We start from the raw sequence: 22356 nt of genomic DNA on the forward strand, positions 1-22356 counted from the left end.
CATTTCCATTGAGTTGATACAGAAGAGTGGAAGGCTGAGTTTTAGAGTATGTATCTGTATTCTTTTGCTAGGCTGCTTTAACAGATACCACAGCCTGGATAACTTAAACAACAGGAATTTATTTTTTCTTAATTCTGGAGGCTAGAAGCTCACGATCAAGGAGTCAGCAGGGTTGGTTTCTTTAGAAGCGTCTCTTTTTCGCTTGCAGATAACCACCTTCTACTGATGTTTTCATATGGTCTTTCTTCTGTACATGTCTGTGTTCTAACCTCTCTTTCTTATAAGGACACTGAAGGCCCAATGCACGAAATTCATGCAAGCGTAGGCCTTCCTTCCCCCGGCTGCTGGCTTTGCAGCCCCAGCTCTTGCAGCCCTCCCGCACCCACCTTTGCCTGGTGCTTCCACACACCCCAGGTTCCCCAGTTCCGCGGAGCCCCTCGATTGATCGCCCCATCGGCCTGTGGCCTGGACCTTCCTCTGCGGGGCAATCTTGGGGCAATTGTGGAGATCGCCCCTTCTCCCCCAAAATCACATGGCACCCGCCTTGGCTGGCCTGGCGCCAGTGCGTGTCATAGTGTGGTCATCCGGAAGGTCATTCTGTTTGATCGTCGGTTGATTTGCATATTATGCTTTTATTATTATAGATTAGTCATATTGATTAGGGCCCACCCTCATAACCTCATTTAACCTTTCTCCTCTAAAGGCCCTATCTCCAAATACAGTCATGTTCTGAAGTGTTGGGGTTAGGACTTCAACATATGAATTGGGGAGCCACAGTTCAGCCTATTACACTTTGGTAGTTACTGCCAGTCTTCCAAAGTTGTACCAACTTACACTCCTGCCAGCAGTGTATGGGAGTTCTGTATGTTCCACATCTTTGCTAACATCTATTATTTTATTTTTAGTCTCTTATTTTTGCTCTTCTGGTATGAGCCTGCTTCTTTATGGCTCCATTCAGTACCAGCGTAGGCAATCCTTCAGAGGATGGAGAGATTGTTTTGTAGCAAAATTTGTCATAGTTTGAGAGAACAGCCAAACCTTGGTTCTTGAACATCTCCCATCTTCAACAATTCAGTTCTCGACCAAGTGGTTCATGTAAAAAATGTCTTGGTTGTGGAACAAATTGGGTTCTTGACCTGACAACCCTTTCATGTGGATATATCAGCATGACAAAAAGTGTCTCTTAGGCCACAAACAAAAGAGAGAATGCAGGAGTGTGAGTCAGGTTACTGCTAAACCTTGCCTTGTTAACATCTCAGGAAATTGTGCTGTGAATATTTTTGTGTTTTTTGGCTTTTGTTGCTAGCAAAATGGACGATTAGCACAATTTAAAAACATAAAGAGTCCATAAAGAGTGCTGATGTTGCCCTGGCCAGTGTGGTTAGAGTGTTGTCCTGTACACTGAAGGGTTGCAGGTTCGATTCCCAGTCAAGGGCACATACCTGGGTTTCATATCTGCTGGAGACAGCTAGTCCATGCGTCTCTCTCACATTGATGTCTCTCTCTCTTCCTCTCTCTCTTTCTTTTTCTCCCCCTCTCCCTTCTACTTTCTGAAAAGCAATGGAAAAAATATACTCAGGTGAGGATTAAAAAAAAAATTTAAATACATAGAGTGCTGATGTTGCTAAAGTGTGAAAGTGCTCCTGAAACAATGTTCACAGGCAACTGAAGAAGTAGAAAAATTGTTGTTGATTTGGGTAAACAAAAGGAGGTTAACCTTTGCCCTGCTGGTGTTGCTGAGTGATTGAGCATCGGCCTATGAACCAGGAGGTGTCACGGTTTGATTCCTACTGTAGTTAGGGCACATGCCTGGTTTGTGGGCTCAAACCCCAGTAGGAGGTATGCAGGAGGTAGCGGATCGATGATTCCCTCTCATCATTGACTTTTCTCTCTCTCACTCTCTCTTTCTGAAATCAATTTAAAAAATTATTTTAATAAAAGTTAGGCTGTGACAGCATTTTGAAGGCAGTGATATGTGTAAATGCGAAAATGCTGCATATTTACCTCTTGAAAGATACCCCTGGAACGAGTGCTGAAAGTGATTAATTTAAGGCTAGTAGGGGATGGTTTGATAAATTAAGAAAAGCAGTGGGGGTTTTTAGTAGATTAAACAGTACATTAGACATGTACTATGTAAGAAAGGTTAAAACAAGGAATCATTTGGGTGTCTGGAATGAATTAATTCAATTTATATTATTTCTAATGGATAAAAATGATTTGGTTCTCTAACATATTGCTTCTCGAATAGCCTTCCAGAATGAATTAAGTTAGAGAACCGAGGTTTCACTTCACTGTAAATGCTTCATAAATCCATTGGGACTAGAAAAGCAGAATGGCTTCAGACTAGTGAGCAGTTGGCTCTTCATAGTTATCCTTGTGGATTAGTTTTTGCTTTTATAATCTGGATCCATTCCCAGTGGTAGAATTGGCATCAAAATATCATCTGTGGGTTATGAACCTATCCATAGTAGATAGTGCTTCATTCAAGCTCTTCTTTAGTTTGACACGAGTCCTTACAATATGTATTCCTAACATACATGCTAGAAGTAGTTCTCTTTTGCATGTCCTGACTGATAATTTAGATATTAGTTGGTATTTGATAAATAGCCTTCTGGCTGAGTGATCTTGAGGTTTGTACATCTACTTAAGAGTTTAGTTTGGGTGGAATGTTATTACAAGACTTTGCCTCTTCCCCACCCTAACTTCCTTGAGGGCAGGGAGAAGTCATTATTCTAGGATGGATCTTACTCAGTCAACTTAGAAGATATTTTCCAGCTCTAACTTTGCATAATAAGTTACTATTTGTAGCATGTCAGTTATGCTTTTAAGCCACTAATTAATATGTATTGCTTTCCTGAATGATAAACTAGGTATTCTGTTTTCATTTGACAGATTTTTATTGTATGCTATAAGAAAACACTGCTGGCAGCTATGGGAAGTATAAAACAAAAAGGACTGGAGGTTTAGGAATAATTGTGAAAACAAGGCAGATGAGAGTCATAAAAATAGTTTAAAATGCTAGAGGTGATCAGTGGCCAGATTAAGTGGGTGCTCAGTGGATTCTTGGATAAATGAATATGGAGGGAAGACTTGGGAAAGCCATTACAGCTGTAGGGAAGGCATAGCACATGAATGGAGATAGGGAAATGGTAAGGCAGATGAAGGGACTGCAGTATTTCCAATTTGTGAATGACTATATTTATGGGGGGCAGATTGGAGAGGGGCAGAGGGGAAGATAGGCACTTCATTGCCATGTTGAACAGTTTATGTTTAAAAGTATCAGCCAAGCCCTGGCTGGTGTGGCTCAGTTGGTTGGGCATCATCCCATGCACCCAAAGGTTGCCAGTTTGATTCCTTGTCAGGGCACATGTCCAGGTTGCAAGCTTGATCCCCAGCAGGGGTTGTGCAGGAGGCAGCTAATCAGTGTTTACTATCATATTGATGTTTCTCTCTATCCCTTCCTCTCTCTCTCTAAAAATCAATAAAAAAATCTTAAAAAAGAAAGTATCAGCCAAAGTGATATTTTCACTGGATGATGCTAGAATAGGATAAGATTTGGTATCCAAATTATGGATGAGGAATAGCTTTGATGTTTGTTATAATTTGTCTAAAGCAGCACACATTTAGATTGGTGGGATCAGGCCTGAAGTGCAAATATTATGCTTAAACCTTCAAAGATTTGCTTCCTCAGCAGTGCCTTTAACACAGGTTAAAGGGTGGGAGCTGGTTCAGGAGATAGGATGGTGGAAGATAATTTGGTTTTCCTTTAACCAGTCCTTCCATTGTGGGCTCATCTTGGCAATTTAAGGGCAATTTGTTTTACTGGGTAAATGCCTGAGATGATCTAGGGTTGATATCAAAAGCTTTGTTATAATAGTTATGTGTATCTGTCTGTTTTACTAGCTATCTGCTTTCCAGTCTGCCATACCAAAAAGAAGGGAAATGGGCCCTGGTCTCTTATTAAAAGACTCTTAGCTCACCCTAACCAGTTTGGCTCAGTGGATAGAGCGTCGACCTGCGGACTGAAAGGTTCGATTCTGGTCAAGGGCATGTACCTTGGTTGCAGGCACATCCCCAGTAGGGAGTGTGCAGGAGGCAGCTGATCGCTGTTTCTCTCTCATCGATGTTTCTATCTATCTATCCCTCTCCCTTCCTCTCTGTAAAAAATCAATAAAATATATTAATAATAAAAAAAGGCTCTTAGCTCTTGGTTTGGTACCGGCATTTGAAAAGCTAGAAAACAGTGGGAATATCACATTCAATCTATTGACCTGGACTGCATAATCCTCTTAACAAGAATTCCCTCCCAAGGAACTTGATTCTTTATGAAAGTTGCTTTAGTATTTTCCCTCCCTAGACGAATGTGATACCTGAAACAAAGTGTGTGTGTGTGTGTGTGTGTATATACACATACATATATGTATATATATATGCACACACACACAATGTCTTTACATTTTATAGGGCTCAACTGTTACCTTGTTTAAGCTTCGTTCCAGAGTTCAAACAACAGAATTAAAGTTACCACCATCTTTTTTCAGATGAGAAAATGGCCTGAAAGGACATGCTTAATGCCATAGAGTCTTGGGACCGGCGCTCACACTCGGTATTCTCAGTGGGCAGGTTTCTTTAACCTTAATAGTGGTGAAAATAGCAAGAATAGTATCTTCTATGTAAATTTTATTATTTAGTTTTATTTAAGGGCGTGTTTTTTTTTGTTTAGGTTTTTTTGTGTGTGTTTTGTTTTTTAAAAAAGAAGGATGCTTTGACTATTCCGTTTCTTTTGAAATGTAAATTTCCAGCTAGTGAATTTTCAAGCATTATCAGACTGAATATGCTAGGTTATTCCTTAGCAACAAATACTCTTAAAATGGCTGGAAACAACATAGGTTTATTTGCTGCTCATGCAGCATGTTCAGCATGGGTTTCCAGGGGGCTCTGCATCATTCCTACTCCAGCTGAAGGAGCAGCCATAATATGGAATATCGCTGGCTCTCTTGACAAAGTGAAAAACAGCAACAACAAACTATTGTAGAGTCTTAGTCCTACAGTTGAATGTCCTAGCCCAGAAATGACATGTCACTTCTGCTTACAACTCACTGGACAGAATGAGTCACATTGCACAAGAGACTAAGAAGTGTGATTCTCCAATGTTATCACCAATAAGAATTTAATCTCCAACATTTATAGGGAACTCATACAACTTAACAAAAGGAAGATAAGCAATCCAATCAAAAAATGGGCAAAGGACCTAAATAGACACTTTTCAAAAGAGGACATTCTTGGGACAGTTTTGAAAATTGCCCTAAGAAAGCCAAGAGACATGAAAACATGCTCAAAGTCACTAATATCCGAGAAATGCAAATCAAAACAACAATGAGGTACCATCGCACACCTGTCAGAATGGCTATCATCAACAAATCAGCAAACGACAAGTGCTGGAGAGGATGTGGAGAAAAAGGAACACTCGTGCACAGCTGGTGGGAATGCAGACTGGTGCAGCCACTATGGAAGACAGTATGGAGTTTCCTCAAAAAGTTAAAAATGGAACTCCCATTTGACCCAGTGATCCCACTTCTAGGAATATATCCCAAGAAAACAGAAACACCAATTAGAAAGGATATATGCATCCCTATGTTCATAGCACAATTTACCATAGCTAAGATCTGGAAAGAGCCTAAGTGCCCATCAGCAGATGAATGGATTAGAAAACCGTGGTACATCTACACGATGGAATACTATGCTGCTGTAAAAAAGAAGGAATTCTTACCATTTGCAACAGCATGGATGGAACTGGAGAGCATTATGCTAAGTGAAATAAGCCAGTCAATGAAAGAAAAATACCACATGATCTCACTCATTTATGGATAATTAAGACCATTATAAACTGATGAACAAAAATAGATACAGAGGCAGAGCAACATCGAGCAGACTGTCAAACTACAGCAGGAAGGCTGGGGAGGGTTGGGGGGGGGGAGTAAGAGATCAACCGAAGGACTTGTATGCATGCATATAAGCATAACCAATGGACACAAGACACGGGGGGGGGGGGGGGGAGGCCAGGGGAAGGTCAAGGGGAGAAAAAAAAGGAGACATATGTAATACTCTTTGTAATACTTTAAGCAATAAAACAAAATTTAAAAAAAAGTGTGATTCTACTATGGACTTGGACAGCAGAGTTGGAAATATTTGGGGAAATGGTGCTAGTTTTATATTGGTTTGCTTTAATAGGTAATAACTGGTGCGTGGGGGGGGGGGTGCTTCCCCCCACAGTTAGTGTAAAATATTTTTAATTTTTGTTTTAGTTGGCTGATACTTAAAATGCTAAAAAAGATACCAAGCTACCCATCATCACTGATAAATCACTTTCCTATCCTAAGAAATCCATTTCTTTTATTTATTTTAAAATAATTCTTTATTGTTGAAAGTATTACATATGTCCCCCTTTTCCCCCCCAGCTTGCCTCCAACCTGCCCCAGGCCCTCATCACCCCATTGTCGGAGGCCATGGGTCACATATGTATGCATACAAGGTTCTTGTTTGATTACTTCCCACCCCCCTTCCCTCTGAGATTCTGCACTCTGTTCCATGCTTCTGTTTCTCTGGATCCACTCCGTTCATCAGCTTATTTTGTTACTTAGATTCCACGTATGAGTGAGATCATGTGATACTTATCTTTCTCTGACTGACTTATTTCATTTAGTATGATACTTTCCAGGTCCCTCCGTGCTGTCTCAAAGAGTAAGAGATTCTTTTTTACTGCTGCATAGTATTCCATAGAAATCCATTTTCTTTTCTTCAGTATTTTTTTTTATTGTTGAAAGTATTATATATGTCCCCTTTTCTCCCCATTGTCCTCTCCCAGCCTCCCCCCTCCCCCCCAGTGTCTATATCCATTGTTTATGCTTATGTGCACATAAGTTCTTTGGTTGATCTCTCTTCCCTCCCACCCCTCCCCCGCCCCTGCCGTCCCTCTGAGGTTTGACAGTCTGTTCGATGATTCTGTGTCTCTGGATCTGTTTTTATTTACCAGTTTAAGTTCTTTATATTCCACAAATGAGTGAGATCATGTGATACTTATCTTTCTCTGACTGGCTTATTTCACTTAACATAATGCTCTCCAGGTACATCCTTGCTGAAATCCATTTCTTTTATTTTTTTTTTATGTATTTTGATTGATTTCAGGGAGGAAGGGAGAGGGAGAGAGAGATAGAAACAATAATGATGAGAGTGAATCATTGATCAGCTGCCTCCTGCACATCTCCTACTGGGGATCAGGCCCGCAACCTGGGCATGTGCCCTTGACTGGAATTGAACCCGGGACCCTTCAGTCCACAGGCAGAAGCTCTATCCACTGAGCCAAACCAGCCAGGGCTGAAATCCATTTCTTTTAAAGGATAAATGTGATAAGCTCAGTTTATGCGACTTGAAATATCCTTTGCATGAAGTAAGCTTAGGTCCTATTCTTTCCCTGTGTTAAAAAAAAATCAACTAAAAAATTTTAAAGATATTACTGTCTGGATTCAATTTGTCAGGAATCAGGCAGCATCTCATTAGCAGATAGAAAGGAGCACTTAAGAGCTATACAAAATAAAAGACTTTTATAGGGAGGAGGGGGCGAGACAGGGAAGTTAACTAGTGAAGTGGATTATTGGTGGTAAGGTAACCTTCCCTTACGGGATAGCAGGGGTCTGTCAAGCAGATTACCTCCTAGTTCTGAACAGGTAATTCCAGATTGACTAGTTTGAGATTCTATTGCTGAAGGAAGCTAAAACTGTAATTAAGTCAGGCATTAATTCTTGGTTTGGTGACGTGGGGTTTAGTACAAGTGACTCCGTTTTGGGCTTTTGTCTCTTTTTAACATCTGTCCACAGAACTCGGTGTTCTCTAACTTGTCTTCCTTGCTTTGATCTTCTTTTGATGTACATCCCATTTGCCCTGAAATGCTTTACTTACCTTTTCCATACTATGCTTTATTCCCTGCTCCCGTCAGCGTGGTTTCTGCCAGTTCCTTTCATTTCTTAACTGACTCAGGTATCACCAGCTCATTTTAAAGCTTTTCCTGGCTGCTTTAGCTTGTATTATTCTTACCTTTCACTGGATCCTTGTAAATGCATTTTATTTATTTATATATATATATATTTTTTTTTTTTATTTTTTTTTTATTGATTTCAGAGAGGAAGGGTAAGGGAAATAAAAAACATCAATGATGAGAGAATCATTGATAGCTGCTTCCTGCACACCCACTACTGGGGATTGAGCCCGCAACCCGGGCATGTGCCCTTGACCATAATCGAACCTGGGACCCTTCAGTCCGCAGGCCGATACTCTATCCACTTTGCCAAACTGGCTAGCTAGGACAAGGTATGTGCCCTTGACTGGAATTGAACCCTTGACCCTTCATTCCTCAGGCCAACACTAACCACTGAGCAAAACCAGCTAAGGCTGAAACGCCTTTTTATCTTGGTGATCAGCTCATTGTATTGGCTAATATGAGGGTCATTGTAATTAGCCCTGGGCTCCAATCTTACATCTGAATATTTTTATAAACCCAATGACTACCTATGAACTTCTGTTTTCTCATCTGTTAAATGAATGATCCCCAGTGGCAGCCGATTCACGATACTCTGTCATCATTGATGTTTCTATCTCTCCCTCTCCCTCTCTGAAATCAATAAGATATATTTTTTTAAAAATGTTTGACTCTATTAATCTATGGAACCAGTTGATCCTCATTTCTAGCTGCAGGTATACCTCGTGTTATTGTGCCTTACAGATCTGTGTGTTTTTACACATTGAAAGCAAGATCCTATACTAGCAAAAAGATTGACTCACTTTATTGAGACACTTGCTTTATTGCAGTGGTCTGTAATTGAACTCACATGGTCTCTGAGGTATATCTGTGTATGATTAATAATGATCTGTGCTCATGATAGTTGGGGTATGGTGAAATGAAAATACTGATTTATTGCTGATAGGGAAAATTATTTATTCTGGAAATAATTTGTCAGTATATTTTAAGAATCCTCAAAATATTCATACTGTTTACCTGCATAATAATACATTTGTGAGATTATATGCATAGATTCATTTCATCAAATTAAAAGCAACTGCCCTAACTGGTTTGGCTCAGTGGATAGAGCGTCAGCCTGTGGACTCAAGGATCCCAGGTTCATTTCCGGTCAAGGGCATATACCTTGGTTGTGGGCACGTCCCCAGTGGGGAGTGTGCAGGAGGCAGCTGATCGATGTTTCTCTCTCATCGATGTTTCTAACTCTGAATCCTTCTCCCTTCCTCTCTGTAAAAAAATCAATAAAATTTTTTTTTTTTAAAAAGCAACTGAGTGCTTAATAACAAGGAAAGGAGTGTAATTATCCATATGCTGAAATATCGTGCAATCTCAACCCTAATAGCATGGGAAGAAGATATTTAATGTAGAAAAAAAAACATACTGCAAAGTTATAAACAGTATAACCTCAACCATTTGCAGGAAACCTGTAAAGACCTATACCTTGATGCTAATAGTGATTGTTCCTAGGAGATGGAATTGTGAGTGGCTTTTTTTTTTTTTTCATTCCTTTGTACTTACCTGAATTTTCTACAATTCAGTACTTTCATTGGAGGTGGTGAATGGGGGACAGGGCAGTATAAAAGTCTTCTTTTTTTAATATATTTTTTAATTGATTTCAGGGGGGGAGAGAGAGAGGATGAGAATAACATCAATGATGAGAGAGGATCATTGATCGGCTGCCTCCTACCTCCTGCATGCCCCACACTGGGGATCGAGCCCACAACCCAGGCATGTGCCCTGACTGGGAATCGAACCCTGACCTCCTGATTCATAGGTCAACACTCAACCACTGAGCCATGCTGGCAGGGCCAAAGTCATCTTTTTGGTTAAGATTTAGTTCACATGGATGTCAAGTACAGCACAGGGAATATAGTCAGTAATAGTGTAATAACTGTGTATGGTGTCATAGTTACTGGAAATCTCAGGGAGAAACTTTGTAATTTTTTTAAAAAATAAAGAAATACTGATACATGGAACAGATTGGAGGGTGCCAGAGGGGAGAGGGGTAGATAAGGAAGATAGTTAACATAAATGTATGTCCCATGGACGTGGACAATAGTATGGTGAAGGCCAAGGGAGGGGGACTTGGGGCGAGGGGGTAGAGGAGGTGGGGAAATGGGGAAAGTCTGCAATGTCAACATAAACATTTTTTAATATATAAAAAAAGAAAGATCTAACTGTTCATAGGTAGGCAACTTGGAAACACCAAGCAAGCAAAAATGTTAATAGCCTATAGAAAATCAGTTGGTTTAGCTGTCCCAGTCTTATTGAATCTTTAACATTTACTCAGATATGTAGTGTCATCATTACAATTTTGTATCAGACACACATGTAAATCAGAACAGTGATTATTGCCTCAGTCACCAGAGGGAACTATTTTTTTTAAATATATTTTATTGATTTTTTACAGAGAGGAAGCAAGAGGGATAGAGAGTTAGAAACATCAATGAGAGAGAAACATCGATCAGCTGCCTCCTGCACACTCCCCACTGGGGACGTGCCCGCAACCGAGGTACATGCCCTTGACCGGAATCAAACCTGGGACCCTTAAGTTCGCAGGCCGACGCTCTATCCACTGAGCCAAACCCGTCAGGGCCAGAGGGAAGTTTTAAAAATGCCTAATGGAACCTGCTCCCTAGCCCTGGTGAATCAGAATCCTTTCTGCTGTGAGAGCTGGTAGTATTTCAGAACAGCATGGTTAACTACTGCGCCTGCACTGACACCTGGTAATTCCAGCTCTACCTTAATTGGTTTGTGCCCTTGAATCTAATAAACTCCTGGTTCAGTTTAATTCCCTACATTTTACACTGTTATCTTTATGACTTCACCTCCACTTAAGCCTAGTTATTGTATGTTTCTGATCACCATGCAAAATTGTTCAACTTACAGAAATTCAGGCTTTGAAATGGCCCACTGACCCCCAACTTTCTACTCTTCCCTGCTCTTTTTCCCACACCAGTCTTGTTCTTAGCCTACACACACACACATCCCTTTACATTGTCTGTCACGCCTTTTCTGCCCTCACTAACCCTGCCCAGCCCAGACCCTTGAAAGGTATTTTCCCTGACCTTTTACCTGCTTGGTGTTTCTTTATTGCGTCTGTCTATATGGTCATATTTGACTTCTTTGCTTCAGAGATGAGAAAAGTGATGATAACTCCAGGCAGTGGAGAGAAACTCTACGTTTTGATTTATTACACAAGAAATGTACTTGAGGGAAAGAATCAATTCAGCATATGGAATACTGTCAGTGTTTGTTCTTGTAGGGAATTCTTTCTAAAGCACACTGATGAGGTTTGGTTTGATAGCAGAAGAAAAAAAATGTGTTCTGAATATACCTTATTTTAGAAAGGTTTTAGAAGATGCTTGTATATAACCAGATTAATGTTACCTAAAATGTTCATTTCAAAGGAACTGGGGTCAGGGACCTTGTATATAACAACTTATTCTGCTCTGCCTGATTCATTTTCTCCTGTAAAAATAAGTTGTCTATGTATTAGGGAACTGGTTTCCAATGACAAATTTCTATACATTTTTAAAAAGTAATTACAGCCCTAACCAGTTTGGCTCAATGGATAGAGCGTCGGCCTGCGGACTCAGGGGTCCCAGATTCGATTCCGGTCAAGGGCATGTACCCAGTAGGGAGTGTGCAGGAGGCAGCTGATTGATGTTTCTTACTCTCTATCTCTCTCCCTTCCTCTCTGTAAAAAAATCAATAAAATATATATTTTTTAAAAAAGTAATTACAGTATTCAGAAATCCTTTGAAGATGGTGATGGAGATGGGTTACAGAAAGCAAAAACTACCAGTGGAGATTTTAATGACTGTGGCTTGGGAGCTTCTTGTGGCAAAGGTTGTATACAAGTTTTGTTTGTTTTTTTCTTAGCTTTTTTTCTAAAAACAAGTGTCCCATTTTTTAAAAAATATATTTTATTGATTTTTTACAGAGAGGAAGGGAGAGGGATAGAGAGTTAGAAACATCGATGAGAGAAACCTCAATCAGCTGCCTCCTGCACACCCCTGACTGGGGATGTGCCCGCAACCAAGGTACATGCCCTTGACCAGAATCGAACCTGGGACCCTTGAGTGCGCAGGCCGACGCTCTATCCACTGAGCCAAATCGCTTAGGGCAAGTGTCCCATTCTTGATCCTGGAGAGCATTAAGTACAAAAACATAGCTCTTAACCTTTACCAGTTTAAAACCATTTATATCCTAGTGAAACCAGATGTGTGATTTCTTTGGATCAACTATTGAATACCATTTGCAACAACCCCCAAATATTTAGCAAGCCCTAAGTGAAAACGTGGGAGAAATAAAATACCAGATTGCATGCTGAGGCTTTGCAACGGCAATAGTGGGGACTTAAGAGACTTCTGCCCTGCATCCTCAGGTAGTTTCTGGATTACTCTGACTGAGGCTTGCAGACGAGGAAAGGCGCCTCTGCTGCCCAAGAGGATCAGCCTGACAAGATGGCCACACAGTAAGCCTGCAACCTATGTGAGCAAAAAGATAAAAGGAAACAAACCTGAAATCTGTCCTGCAGGACTAGGGAGCTTGTTTCCTGCTTGCTTGCTTTCTGATATTATTAAATAACTAGGGGCCTGGTGCACGAAGATTCATGCACTGGGGTGGATCCCTCAGCCCGACCTGTACCCTCTCCAATCTGGGAGCCCTCAGGAGAGCCCTCTCCAATCCGGGAGTTTCTGTCTGTCTGCAATCATATGAGCGAATTGTCTGAGACCCCAACCCAGTTTGGTTTGTTGCTCACAGAATAATAGAGGCATTTTTTTTTTCTTTGCTTCATTGGAGATTTCCTGGAAGTTTTAGGATATCTTCCCTTTAATTTTTCCTAGACACTCTGATTTTACTTATGTCTCTCATCTTTGCTTCTCTCCATCCCCCACCGCAACAGTAACTTGCTCCAGGCTCACTTTGCTCTAGTGCAGGGGTGGGCAAACTTTTTGACTCAAGGGCCACAATGGGTTCTTAAACTGGACCGGAGGGCCGGAACAAAAGCATGGATGGAGTGTTTGTGTGAACTAATATAAATTCAAAGTAAACATCATTACATAGAAGGGTACGGTCTTTTTTTTTTTTTTTTTTTTTTTTTAGTTTTATTCATTTCAAACAGGCCGGATCCGGCCCGCGGGCCGTAGTTTGCCCACGGCTGGTCTAGGAGATCCATCTGCCACCAGAACTACGATTCCCAGCATTTCTGGTGCTCCCTGTGCTCTGGGCTTTCACTTCAGGTCCTGTGGCTGCCACCAGAACTACTATTCCCAGAATTCCTGGTGCTCCCGCGTTCTTGGTTTTCCCTTCCTGCTCTGTCTCCGTCCCACAGCCTCCCACTCTGCCAAGTCCTCCAAGCCGCCAGCTCTCCCTCTCTGCTCTCCATCTGGTGGCTTGGGGAGCCAAGTTCCCCAAGCTGCTCCACTCTCTACAGGCTCTCCCGCTCTGCTCTCCGCCCGGTGGCTTGGGGGAGCGATCGAGGGAGCCATGTCCTCCCAAGCCTCCGGCTCTCCTGCTCTGCTCTCCACCTGGCGCCTGTATATGCAAATTAATCCACCGTTTTTTGCAGGTTAATTTGCATACTCACTCCTGATTGGCTGATGGCATAGTGGAGGGATGGTCACTTTACATGTTTCTCTTTTATTATATAGGATACTGAGTACACCAGTGAAACTCACTAAACCAAGTTATAGAAATCCCTTTTCCCATCCTCAAAATTAATGACTTTCTTAAATATTCTTCAAGAATTTCTTTGTAAAGTTTCTTATCTTCTACTTATCCTTTCCCTTAATTTACCCTTCTTTGGATTTGAAATTTGCTACAAGTGTGATATTCTGATCTCTAGTCCAAAATGTGATACCAGACCTTGGGATGAGACCCTTAAACCTTGGTCAAGACAGTCCCTGGGGAGGAAGATGATAGTTTAACTGGTAGTTTGGAATGTAAACTCATACCTCTTTATAGTGCTTTGCAGATATTTGGGGGAGGGAATGTTTGTTTGTTTGTTATAAATTTAAGGTTTATGGTAAACATGTTTTGAGCAAATCTATTGGCGCCATTTTCCTGACATTTATTTCATGTCTCTGTTAATTTTGATAATTCTCTCAATATTTCAAAATTGTTCATTACTAATATATTTGTTATAGTGATCTGTGATGTTAATATTGTAATTGTTTGGGGTGGGGTACCAAAAATGTGCCCATGTAAATAAGACGGTGAATGTAATCGGTAAACATTGTGTGTGTTCTTACTACTCCGCAACCAGTCATCCCCCCACCTTTCCCTCTCCTTGGGCCTCCCTATTCCCCAAGATACAACAGTATTGAAATTAGCCAATTAATAATTCTACAATGGCCTCTAAGTGTTCAAATAAAAGAAGTGTCACATGTCTCCTACTTTTAATCAAAAGCTAGAAATGATTAAGCTCAGCGAGGAAGGCATGTTTGAAAGCTGAGATAGGTCAAAAGTTCGCCTTCTTGCGCCAGTTAGCCAAGTTGTGAATGCAAACAAAGAAAAAGTTCTTGAAGATTAAAAGTGGTATTCCAGTGACCGCAAGAATGATAAGAAGACAAAACAGACTTATTGCTGATGTGGCAAAAGTTTTAGTGGTCTGGTTGGAAGATTAAACCAGCTGCAACATACCCTTAAGACAAAGTCTAGCCCAGCCGGTATGGCTCAATGGTTGAGTGTCAACCTATGAACCAGGAGGTCACGGTTCAATTCCCAGTCAGGGCACATGCCACAGTTGCATGCTCGATCCCCAATGGGGGTTGTGCAGGAGGCAGCGTATCAATGAAATCTCTCTCTCCCTCTCCCTTCCTCTCTGAAATAAATAAAAAACTATATATTTTTTAAAAGACAAAGACTAATTCAGAACAAGTCTATAAAGACTGAAAGAGGTGAGGAAACTGCACAAGAAAAGTTTGAAGCCAGCAGAGGTTTGTCAGTGAGGTTTAAGGAAAGAAGCCGTTTCTATAACATAGAAGTGCAAGGTGAAGCAGACAGTGCTGATGTAGAAGCTGCAGCAAGTTATCCAGAAGATGTAGCTAAAATAATGAAGGTGGCTACACTAAACAGATTTTCACTGCAGATGAAACAGTCTTATATTAGAAGAAGATACCATCTAGGACCTTCATAGCAAGAAAAGTCAATGCCTGGCTTCAAAGGATAGCCTGACTGTTGTTGGGGGTTAATGCAACTGATGACGTAAATTTGAAGCTAGTGCCCACTTAAACTTGCAAAAATCCTAGGGCCCTTAAGAATTATGCTAAATGTACTCTGCCTGTCTTCTATAAATGGAACAAAAAAACCTGGATGACTGCACATCTGTTTGCAACATAGTTTACTGAATGAATACTTTAAGCCCAGTGTTGAGACCTACTGTTCAGAAAAAAAAAAGAAAAAAAAGATTGCTTTCTAAATATTACTGCTCATTAACAATGCAGCTGGTCACCCAAGAGATTAATGTTATTTTCATGTCTGCTAACATATCATCCATTCTGCAGCACATGGACCAAGGAGTAATTTTAACTTACAAGTCTTAGTGAGTGATTCTTCTGGTGGATATGAGCAAAGGAAATTGAAAACCTTCTGGAAAGGAGTCACCATTCTAGATTTCATTAAGAACATTCATGATTCATAAGAAGAGTCAAAATATCAACATTAACTGGAATTTGGAAGAAGCTGATTCCAACCCTCATGGATGACTTTGAGGGGTTCAAGACCCCACCCAGTCCAGGAAGTAACTGTAAATGTGGTGGAAGCAGCAAGAGAGCTAGAATTACATTGGAGCCTGAAAGTGGGACTGAATTCTGCAACTTCATGATAAAACTTGAATGAATGAGAGTTTCTTCTTATGGATCAGCAAGAAAAGTGGTTTCTTGAGATGGAATGTACTCCTGGTGAAGATGCTGTGGAGTGTTGAACTAAACAAAGGGTTTAGAGTATTACATACACTTAGTTGATAAAGCAGTGGCAGGGTTTGAGAGGACTGACCCCAATTTTGAAAGAAGTTCTACTGTGGGTAAAATACTACCAAACACCATCGCATGCTACAGAGAAATCATTCATGAAAGGAAGAGTCAATCGGGGACCCTTTCCCCCTCCCTGCGTGGGAGTCCATTCTGTGGGAATCTTTCCCTCTCCACACGTGGAGTCTGTACTTGTTCCACCTTTACTATTAAAAAAAAAAAAAGAATCAATGCAGCAAATTTCATTATTGTCCTATTTTAAGAAATTGCCACAGCTACCCCAGCCTTCAGCAACTGCCACCCTGATCAGTCATCAGCCATCAACATTGAGGAACAACCTTCCATCAGCAAAATGATTATGACTCACTGAAGGCTCAAATGATGATTTTTTTTTAGCAATAAAACATTTTCAAGGTATATACATTGTTTTTAGACATAATGTTATTGCACACTTCTAGACTACAGTATATTGAGAACAACTTTTATATTTATTGGGAAACAAAAAACGGTGTGACTCCCTTTATTGCGATATTTGCTGTATTGTGATATGCAATATTCTGATGTATTCTGTTAGGAGAAACAAAACAAAAAAAACCCCCACACACGTAGATATAGTGGAAGCCTAGAGGAAATGGGCTTTGCACAACTCCCCCTCATCTTACTCTACCTTCTAACTAGCACAAGTGGGAGCTTTCTAGACAAATTCTAGGGGTCTTCATAGATCAGCCATGGGCATGAGGCTTTGGGCACTGAGACAGCCTGAACCTCGAGGTATGGGTAATGGGGTCTGGTTTAAGTGCACAGTAAATTGCCTCTAGTCTAGTCCCGTTCCCACATGTTTCTGAAGCCATGGAAAATGCCACTTTTCAGTAGCATAGTGCTTGTTATCTAATCATGTTCGGTGGAGCTGTGGTCAGGTCTTATTTCCTTTCAGTTTGTGGTCTTTGGTATAGTATCACCTGTTGAAAGAGAACAGTTGACAGTCAAGCGTCTGGAAACAGCAGAGTGTAGCTTAAATACCTTGCCTATTCTCTATGACATCTGGTTCTCTCATTAACTCTGTAATTTATTCATCTCTGTATTTTGCACACATTAAAATGATAGCAGTCAGCATTTATTAGCCACTATATTTTAGTCACTGTCCTTTGCATTTTACTCCTTCAGGCCTCACATCATCCTTAGAACATAAAAACGGTTATTCCTACGTCCCTATCCCAACAGAGATAATTACATGACTTGCCTAAGGTCACACAGCTAATAATAGATAGCAAAGACAGGATAAACATTTCAGTAGTCTGGGATCAGAATTTCATGATTAAGTCACTCCCACTGCAGATTGAACTATTAGCCTTATCCTTAAGGAAGCTAGGTGGTTAAAGATGAAACTAAAGAATAGCTTTTCTGAGACCCATTCTTGACTTTTGTTTTTCCAAGCTATGGAGGAATAACACCTGGCTGTTGTGGACCTACTTCCTTACCTATTTGTTTATGTAGAAACACTTATTTTTCCCAGCTCTGCTAAAGGCAGGAGTAGGATGCTACTTTGTTACTCATAGTCTCCTGGGTACTTCATTGTCTATTGAGGATAATGGACTGAAGCTAGGGATTCTCAGAAAGAGTAAGATGGCATTTTTTAGGGTGCTCACATTCAGTGTTGAGTTCCAGATTCTAGAGGTGAACACAGGACTCATACTTGAGATTCCATCTGTCTGAGGAGTAGTGCTCCTCTAACAGTCTTTAAATAAGTTGCTCATGTTTAGGACTCCTACTTTTCTGAAAGCCAGTTATTTTCTGAAAGTCACTGAGCCATGCTCTGGAGACTGAGAGGTAATTAAGACAAGAGCCCTGTCTTGATAAATAAAATAGGACATGGTGTGGTCAGTTGTGGAAGAGGGTTAAGCAAAGATTACCTATCTGGTGAAGGGTATAGGAGGGCTGCCTGAAAGGTTTTCTGGAAAAAGTTGAGTAAAAGTAAGAGCCTCAAAGTCAAGTATTATTCATGCACTCCTATCCTATATAATAAAAGGGTACTATGCAAATTGACCCTAACAGCAGAACGACTGGGACTGACTGGTGACTATGACACACACTGACCACAGGGTGCAGACGCTCAATGCAGGAGCTACCCCTGGTGGTCAGTGCGCTCCCACAGGGGGAGCTCTGCTCAGCCACAAGCCAGGCTGATGGCTGCCAGCACAGAGGTGGTGGCGGGAGCCTCTCCCGCCTCCTCAGCAACGCTAAGAATGTCTGACTGCAGCTTAGGCCTGCTCCCCACTGGCAAGTGGACATCCCCCGAGGGCTGCCAGAGGGCCAGAGGGCTGTCTGACTGCCAGCTTAGGCCAAATCCCCTGGGGAGCAGACCTAAGCCAGCAGGTGGACATCCCCTGAGGGGTCCCAGACTGTGAGAGGGCACAGGCCGGGCTGAGGCCCCCCCCCCAGTGCACAAATTTTTGTGCACCAGGCCTCTAGTTTGATAATAATTCTCTAATTGGCACGGGAGGTACAGTGGAGAATAAAACTGTCTTCAAGGAGATTATTAAAAGAGGGAGAAGACAGCCGAAACCGGTTTGGCTCAGTGGATAGAGCGTCGGCCTGCGGACTGAAAGGTCCCAGGTTCGATTCTGGTCAATGGCATGTACCTGGGTTGCGGGCACATCCCGAGGAGGAGATGTGCAGGAGGCAGCTGATCGATGTTTCTCTCTCTTCGATGTTTCTAACTCTCTATCTCTCTCCCTTCCTCTCTGTAAAAAATCAATAAAATATATATTTTTTTAAAAAAAAAAAAGAGGGAGAAGACAGACAAACTGATACATAAAAATGTCAAGGAGCGCCCTGACTGAATTGCTCAGTGGATGGAGCGTCGGCCTGCAGACTCAAGGGTCCCGGGTTCGATTCCAGTCAAGGGCATGTGCCTTGGTTGCGGGCACATCCCCAGTGGGGAGTGTGCGGGAGGCAGCTGATCGGTGTTTCTCTCTCATCGATGTTTCTAATTCTCTATCCCTCTCCCTTCCTCTCTGTAAAAAAATCAATAAAATAGCCGAAACCGGTTTGGCTCAGTGGATAGAGCGTCGGCCTGCGGACTGAAAGGTCCCAGGTTCGATTCCGGTCAAGGGCATGTACCTGGGTTGCGGGCACATCCCCAGTGGGGGATGTGCAGGAGGCGGCTGATCGATGTTTCTCTCTCATCGATGTTTCTGACTCTCTATCTCTCTCCCTTCCTCCCTGTAAAAAATCAATAAAATATATATTTTTTAAAAAATCAATAAAATATATTTTTAAAAAAATGTCAAGGAGCCCTACCCAGTTTCTCAGTGGTTAGAGTGTTGGCCTTTGGACTGAAGGGTTGCAGGTTCGATTCCTGTCATGAGCACGTACGGCGGTTGCAGGCTCAATCCCAGTGATTGGGGGGGCTCATGCAGGTGCAAGCACAACCAGTTAATGTGTCTCTCTCACATCGATGTTTCTCTCTGTCTCTCTACCACCCTTTCATTCTCTAAAAAAAATCAATGGGGAAAATATCCTCAGGTGAGGATTAACAAACAAACAAAAGTCAAGTAGTGGTAATGCTCTGAAGAAAAATAAGGCAGAATAAAGGAATGGAGAGCAAATAGGGGAGCGCATGCTACTTGAGATAAAGGGATCACCTCTCTGAGGAAGGCATATCTGTGCAGAGACTTGAAGGAAGTAGGGTGTAGCTGAGTAAGTTGGAACGTTAATCCAGGATTTCCAGTGCATTTTCTGAAATATGCAATACCTGATTATTTAGTTAGGGGCACTGCCCACTTTTCCCTTAGATTTTTATTGTCAAATAAAAATACGGCAATGGCCAACACAGCAACAGCAATCTGGTATGAATGAATAAAAATTACACCTATTTTTTGTCAGATCAGCAAAAAATATAATACATTTTTTTGGAATGTTGCCAAATTTTAGTGATTCGTTTATGTGCACTGTGAGATGAGAAAGGTTGTAAATTTCTGCATTAATCCCAACTGATCCCACATCCAAGCGGGGCAGTCCATTCTCAGACTACTTCCAGGGGCAGGATGACCTGCCATGTGCCTTTGCCTAACTTTGGGGTCCAGAGTTCTAGTGACTGATACTGCTCTCTATTTCAGTCCCTAGATCAGTGATGGCGAACCTATGACATGCGTGTCAGAGGTGACACGCGAACTCATTTTTTTGGTTGATTTTTCTTTGTTAAATGGCATTTAAATATATAAAATAAATATAAAAAATATAAGTCTTTGTTTTACTATGGTTGCAAAGATCAAAAAATTTCTGTATGTGACACGGCACCAGAGTTAAGTTAGGGTTTTTTCAAAATGCTGACACGCCGAGCTCAAAAGGTTCGCCATCACTGCCCTAAATAGTAGGGGAAATGGCCAGCAGGAGGGTTGAGGGCACAGTTCTCCTGGGGCACTTAGGTGTTTGTGCCAAGGAAAGTGGTTCACCTTGGTGTTTCCCTCTACTTACAGTGCTTTCTTCTTTCTTCTTTTAGTTTGAAGGATGACCTCTAGGAAGAAAGTGTTGCTGAAGGTTATCATCCTGGGAGATTCAGGGTAAGTGTTTCTCATAAATTTGACCCAACAAATTGTCTTGGATTCAAACTTCACTTCCTTGGAACCCATCCCGCCATACGACATTTGCCACTTCCTTCTCTAATTGCAGTGGCATTAGGGCCCTAGGTCTTCCTGCTATTTGGGGATACCATAGAAATTAGAATTATTCTTTGTTACGTAACCCCATGTTCTCTGATTTTTGGCATGATTTTGGGGAAAAGGGTGACTATTTGAACTCAACTAATAATAGTTTTTCAGGGAATCACTTTTTTTCCAAGCTAGTTAGTCTAGGCACAGGGACTTCTGTTATGTAGATTTGCTGATGTTGGCATTGGGCCTACTAGATGTGGGCTTGGGGTATGTTATGCAGTATCTTCCTACTGCTGTGCCTGTTTCAGGATTTGAAAGAGCCTCAGACTAGGGAACTGAGTTCTGATCCAAGATCTACCACATACTAACTTTTTAGTAACTGCTAAGATTCTGTAGGAGGTTTTTAGACTTGGCTTCTGAAGTGACCTATGAAAGCTTAGACCTACTGGAGGCTATATTTTTTTAAAAATTAATTAATAATAATGAATACAGGTGTGCCTTTTTATTCCAGTGATCGCTGCCCTTTCTTTAAAAAAGCAGCAATTTTTATGCCCTGGCTGGTTTGTTTTTAATCACCTGAGTAGCCTTTTAAAAGTTAGCATTTGGCCCTGGCCAGATCACTCAGTTGGTTAGAGCGTCATCTCAGTATACCAAGGTTGCAGGTTCGATCCCCAGTCAGGACACATACAAGAATTCATGTCTCTCTCTCTTCCCCCCCCTCCTCTTCCCCTCTCTCCCACTCACGCACATACACCACTCTCCTGATGATTCTGGTGTGCTGTCGGTTTGCAAGGCACTGCTTTTAGTCCTGTGTTAATCAGACTTGCCTGAAAAGAAATACCAGGCCTTGGTTCCAAATGCTTCCTAGAACCTCTAATTCAGGTGGCCTGGGTTGGAGAACTCTGCCTTAGGCTGTGTCTGTATTTTCAGGTCATCTGCGTGTGAAAAGGAATGTGCTCCTTTGTGGGAAAGAAAGGTGGTGTTATTGGCCCTGAGGAAGGCTTTTGCATTCTATCCATCCTGCCTAACTAACCTCATCAGGAGAAAAATCATACATGGTCTCTTGTTTAACTTTCTTACTGAAAAACATGTCTGAAAGGAGCATACTTTGAGGTAGATTCTGGTCTGGTGGAATACTGGTGCTTTTTCTCTGACAGATTTGAAACTTTGAAGCAGCTGGTTGGCTGACTGCCCTGTGTATCTCTCAAATCCAGTGGCTGTCTCTTGCTATTATTTCTTGGACTGAATAACAACCATTAAATGGAGAGACACCCAAGACAGCAGAGATATTTTTGGAGAGTATTTGCTGGCATCCTTCTGGAAGGGAAAAAAAGGTTCTACCTGCTGAATTGTCTGTACCAAAACTTATAAGCAGTATCCTGGCCAGTGTGGCTCAGTTGATTGGAGCGTCGTCCCTTACACCAAAAGGTTGTAGGTTCAATTCCAGGTCAGGGCACGTACATAGGTTGCGGATTTGATCCCCGGTTGGGGTGTGTGCAGAAGACAGCCAATCCATGTTTCTCACATTGATGTCTCTTTCTCACCCCCCCACCCCCCCACCCCCCCCACCCCCCCCACCCCCCCCCCCGCTGCCACCCACCCACCTCTCTCCCTTCCACTCTGTAAAATCAATAAAATACATATACAGGGTGTC

At 41.7% G+C, this 22356-nt stretch overlaps 1 protein-coding gene across 2 annotated transcripts in view; it reads left to right on the top strand.

Moving 5' to 3' along the window:
- The window catches only part of RAB7A (RAB7A, member RAS oncogene family), a 60075-nt gene that overhangs the window by 21941 nt on the left and 15778 nt on the right, over positions 1 to 22356 (top strand). For both annotated transcript variants that reach the window (XM_081097773.1, XM_081097772.1), the window contains exon 3: positions 20552 to 20612. In XM_081097773.1, coding sequence (XP_080953899.1) covers positions 20560 to 20612 — 53 coding nt within the window. In that variant the 5' untranslated portion in view covers positions 20552 to 20559. The remainder of the gene's footprint in view (positions 1 to 20551; positions 20613 to 22356) is intronic.

Source organism: Myotis nattereri (genome assembly GCF_964212035.1).
Source record: "Myotis nattereri genome assembly, chromosome: 8".
NCBI lineage: Eukaryota > Metazoa > Chordata > Mammalia > Chiroptera > Vespertilionidae > Myotis > Myotis nattereri.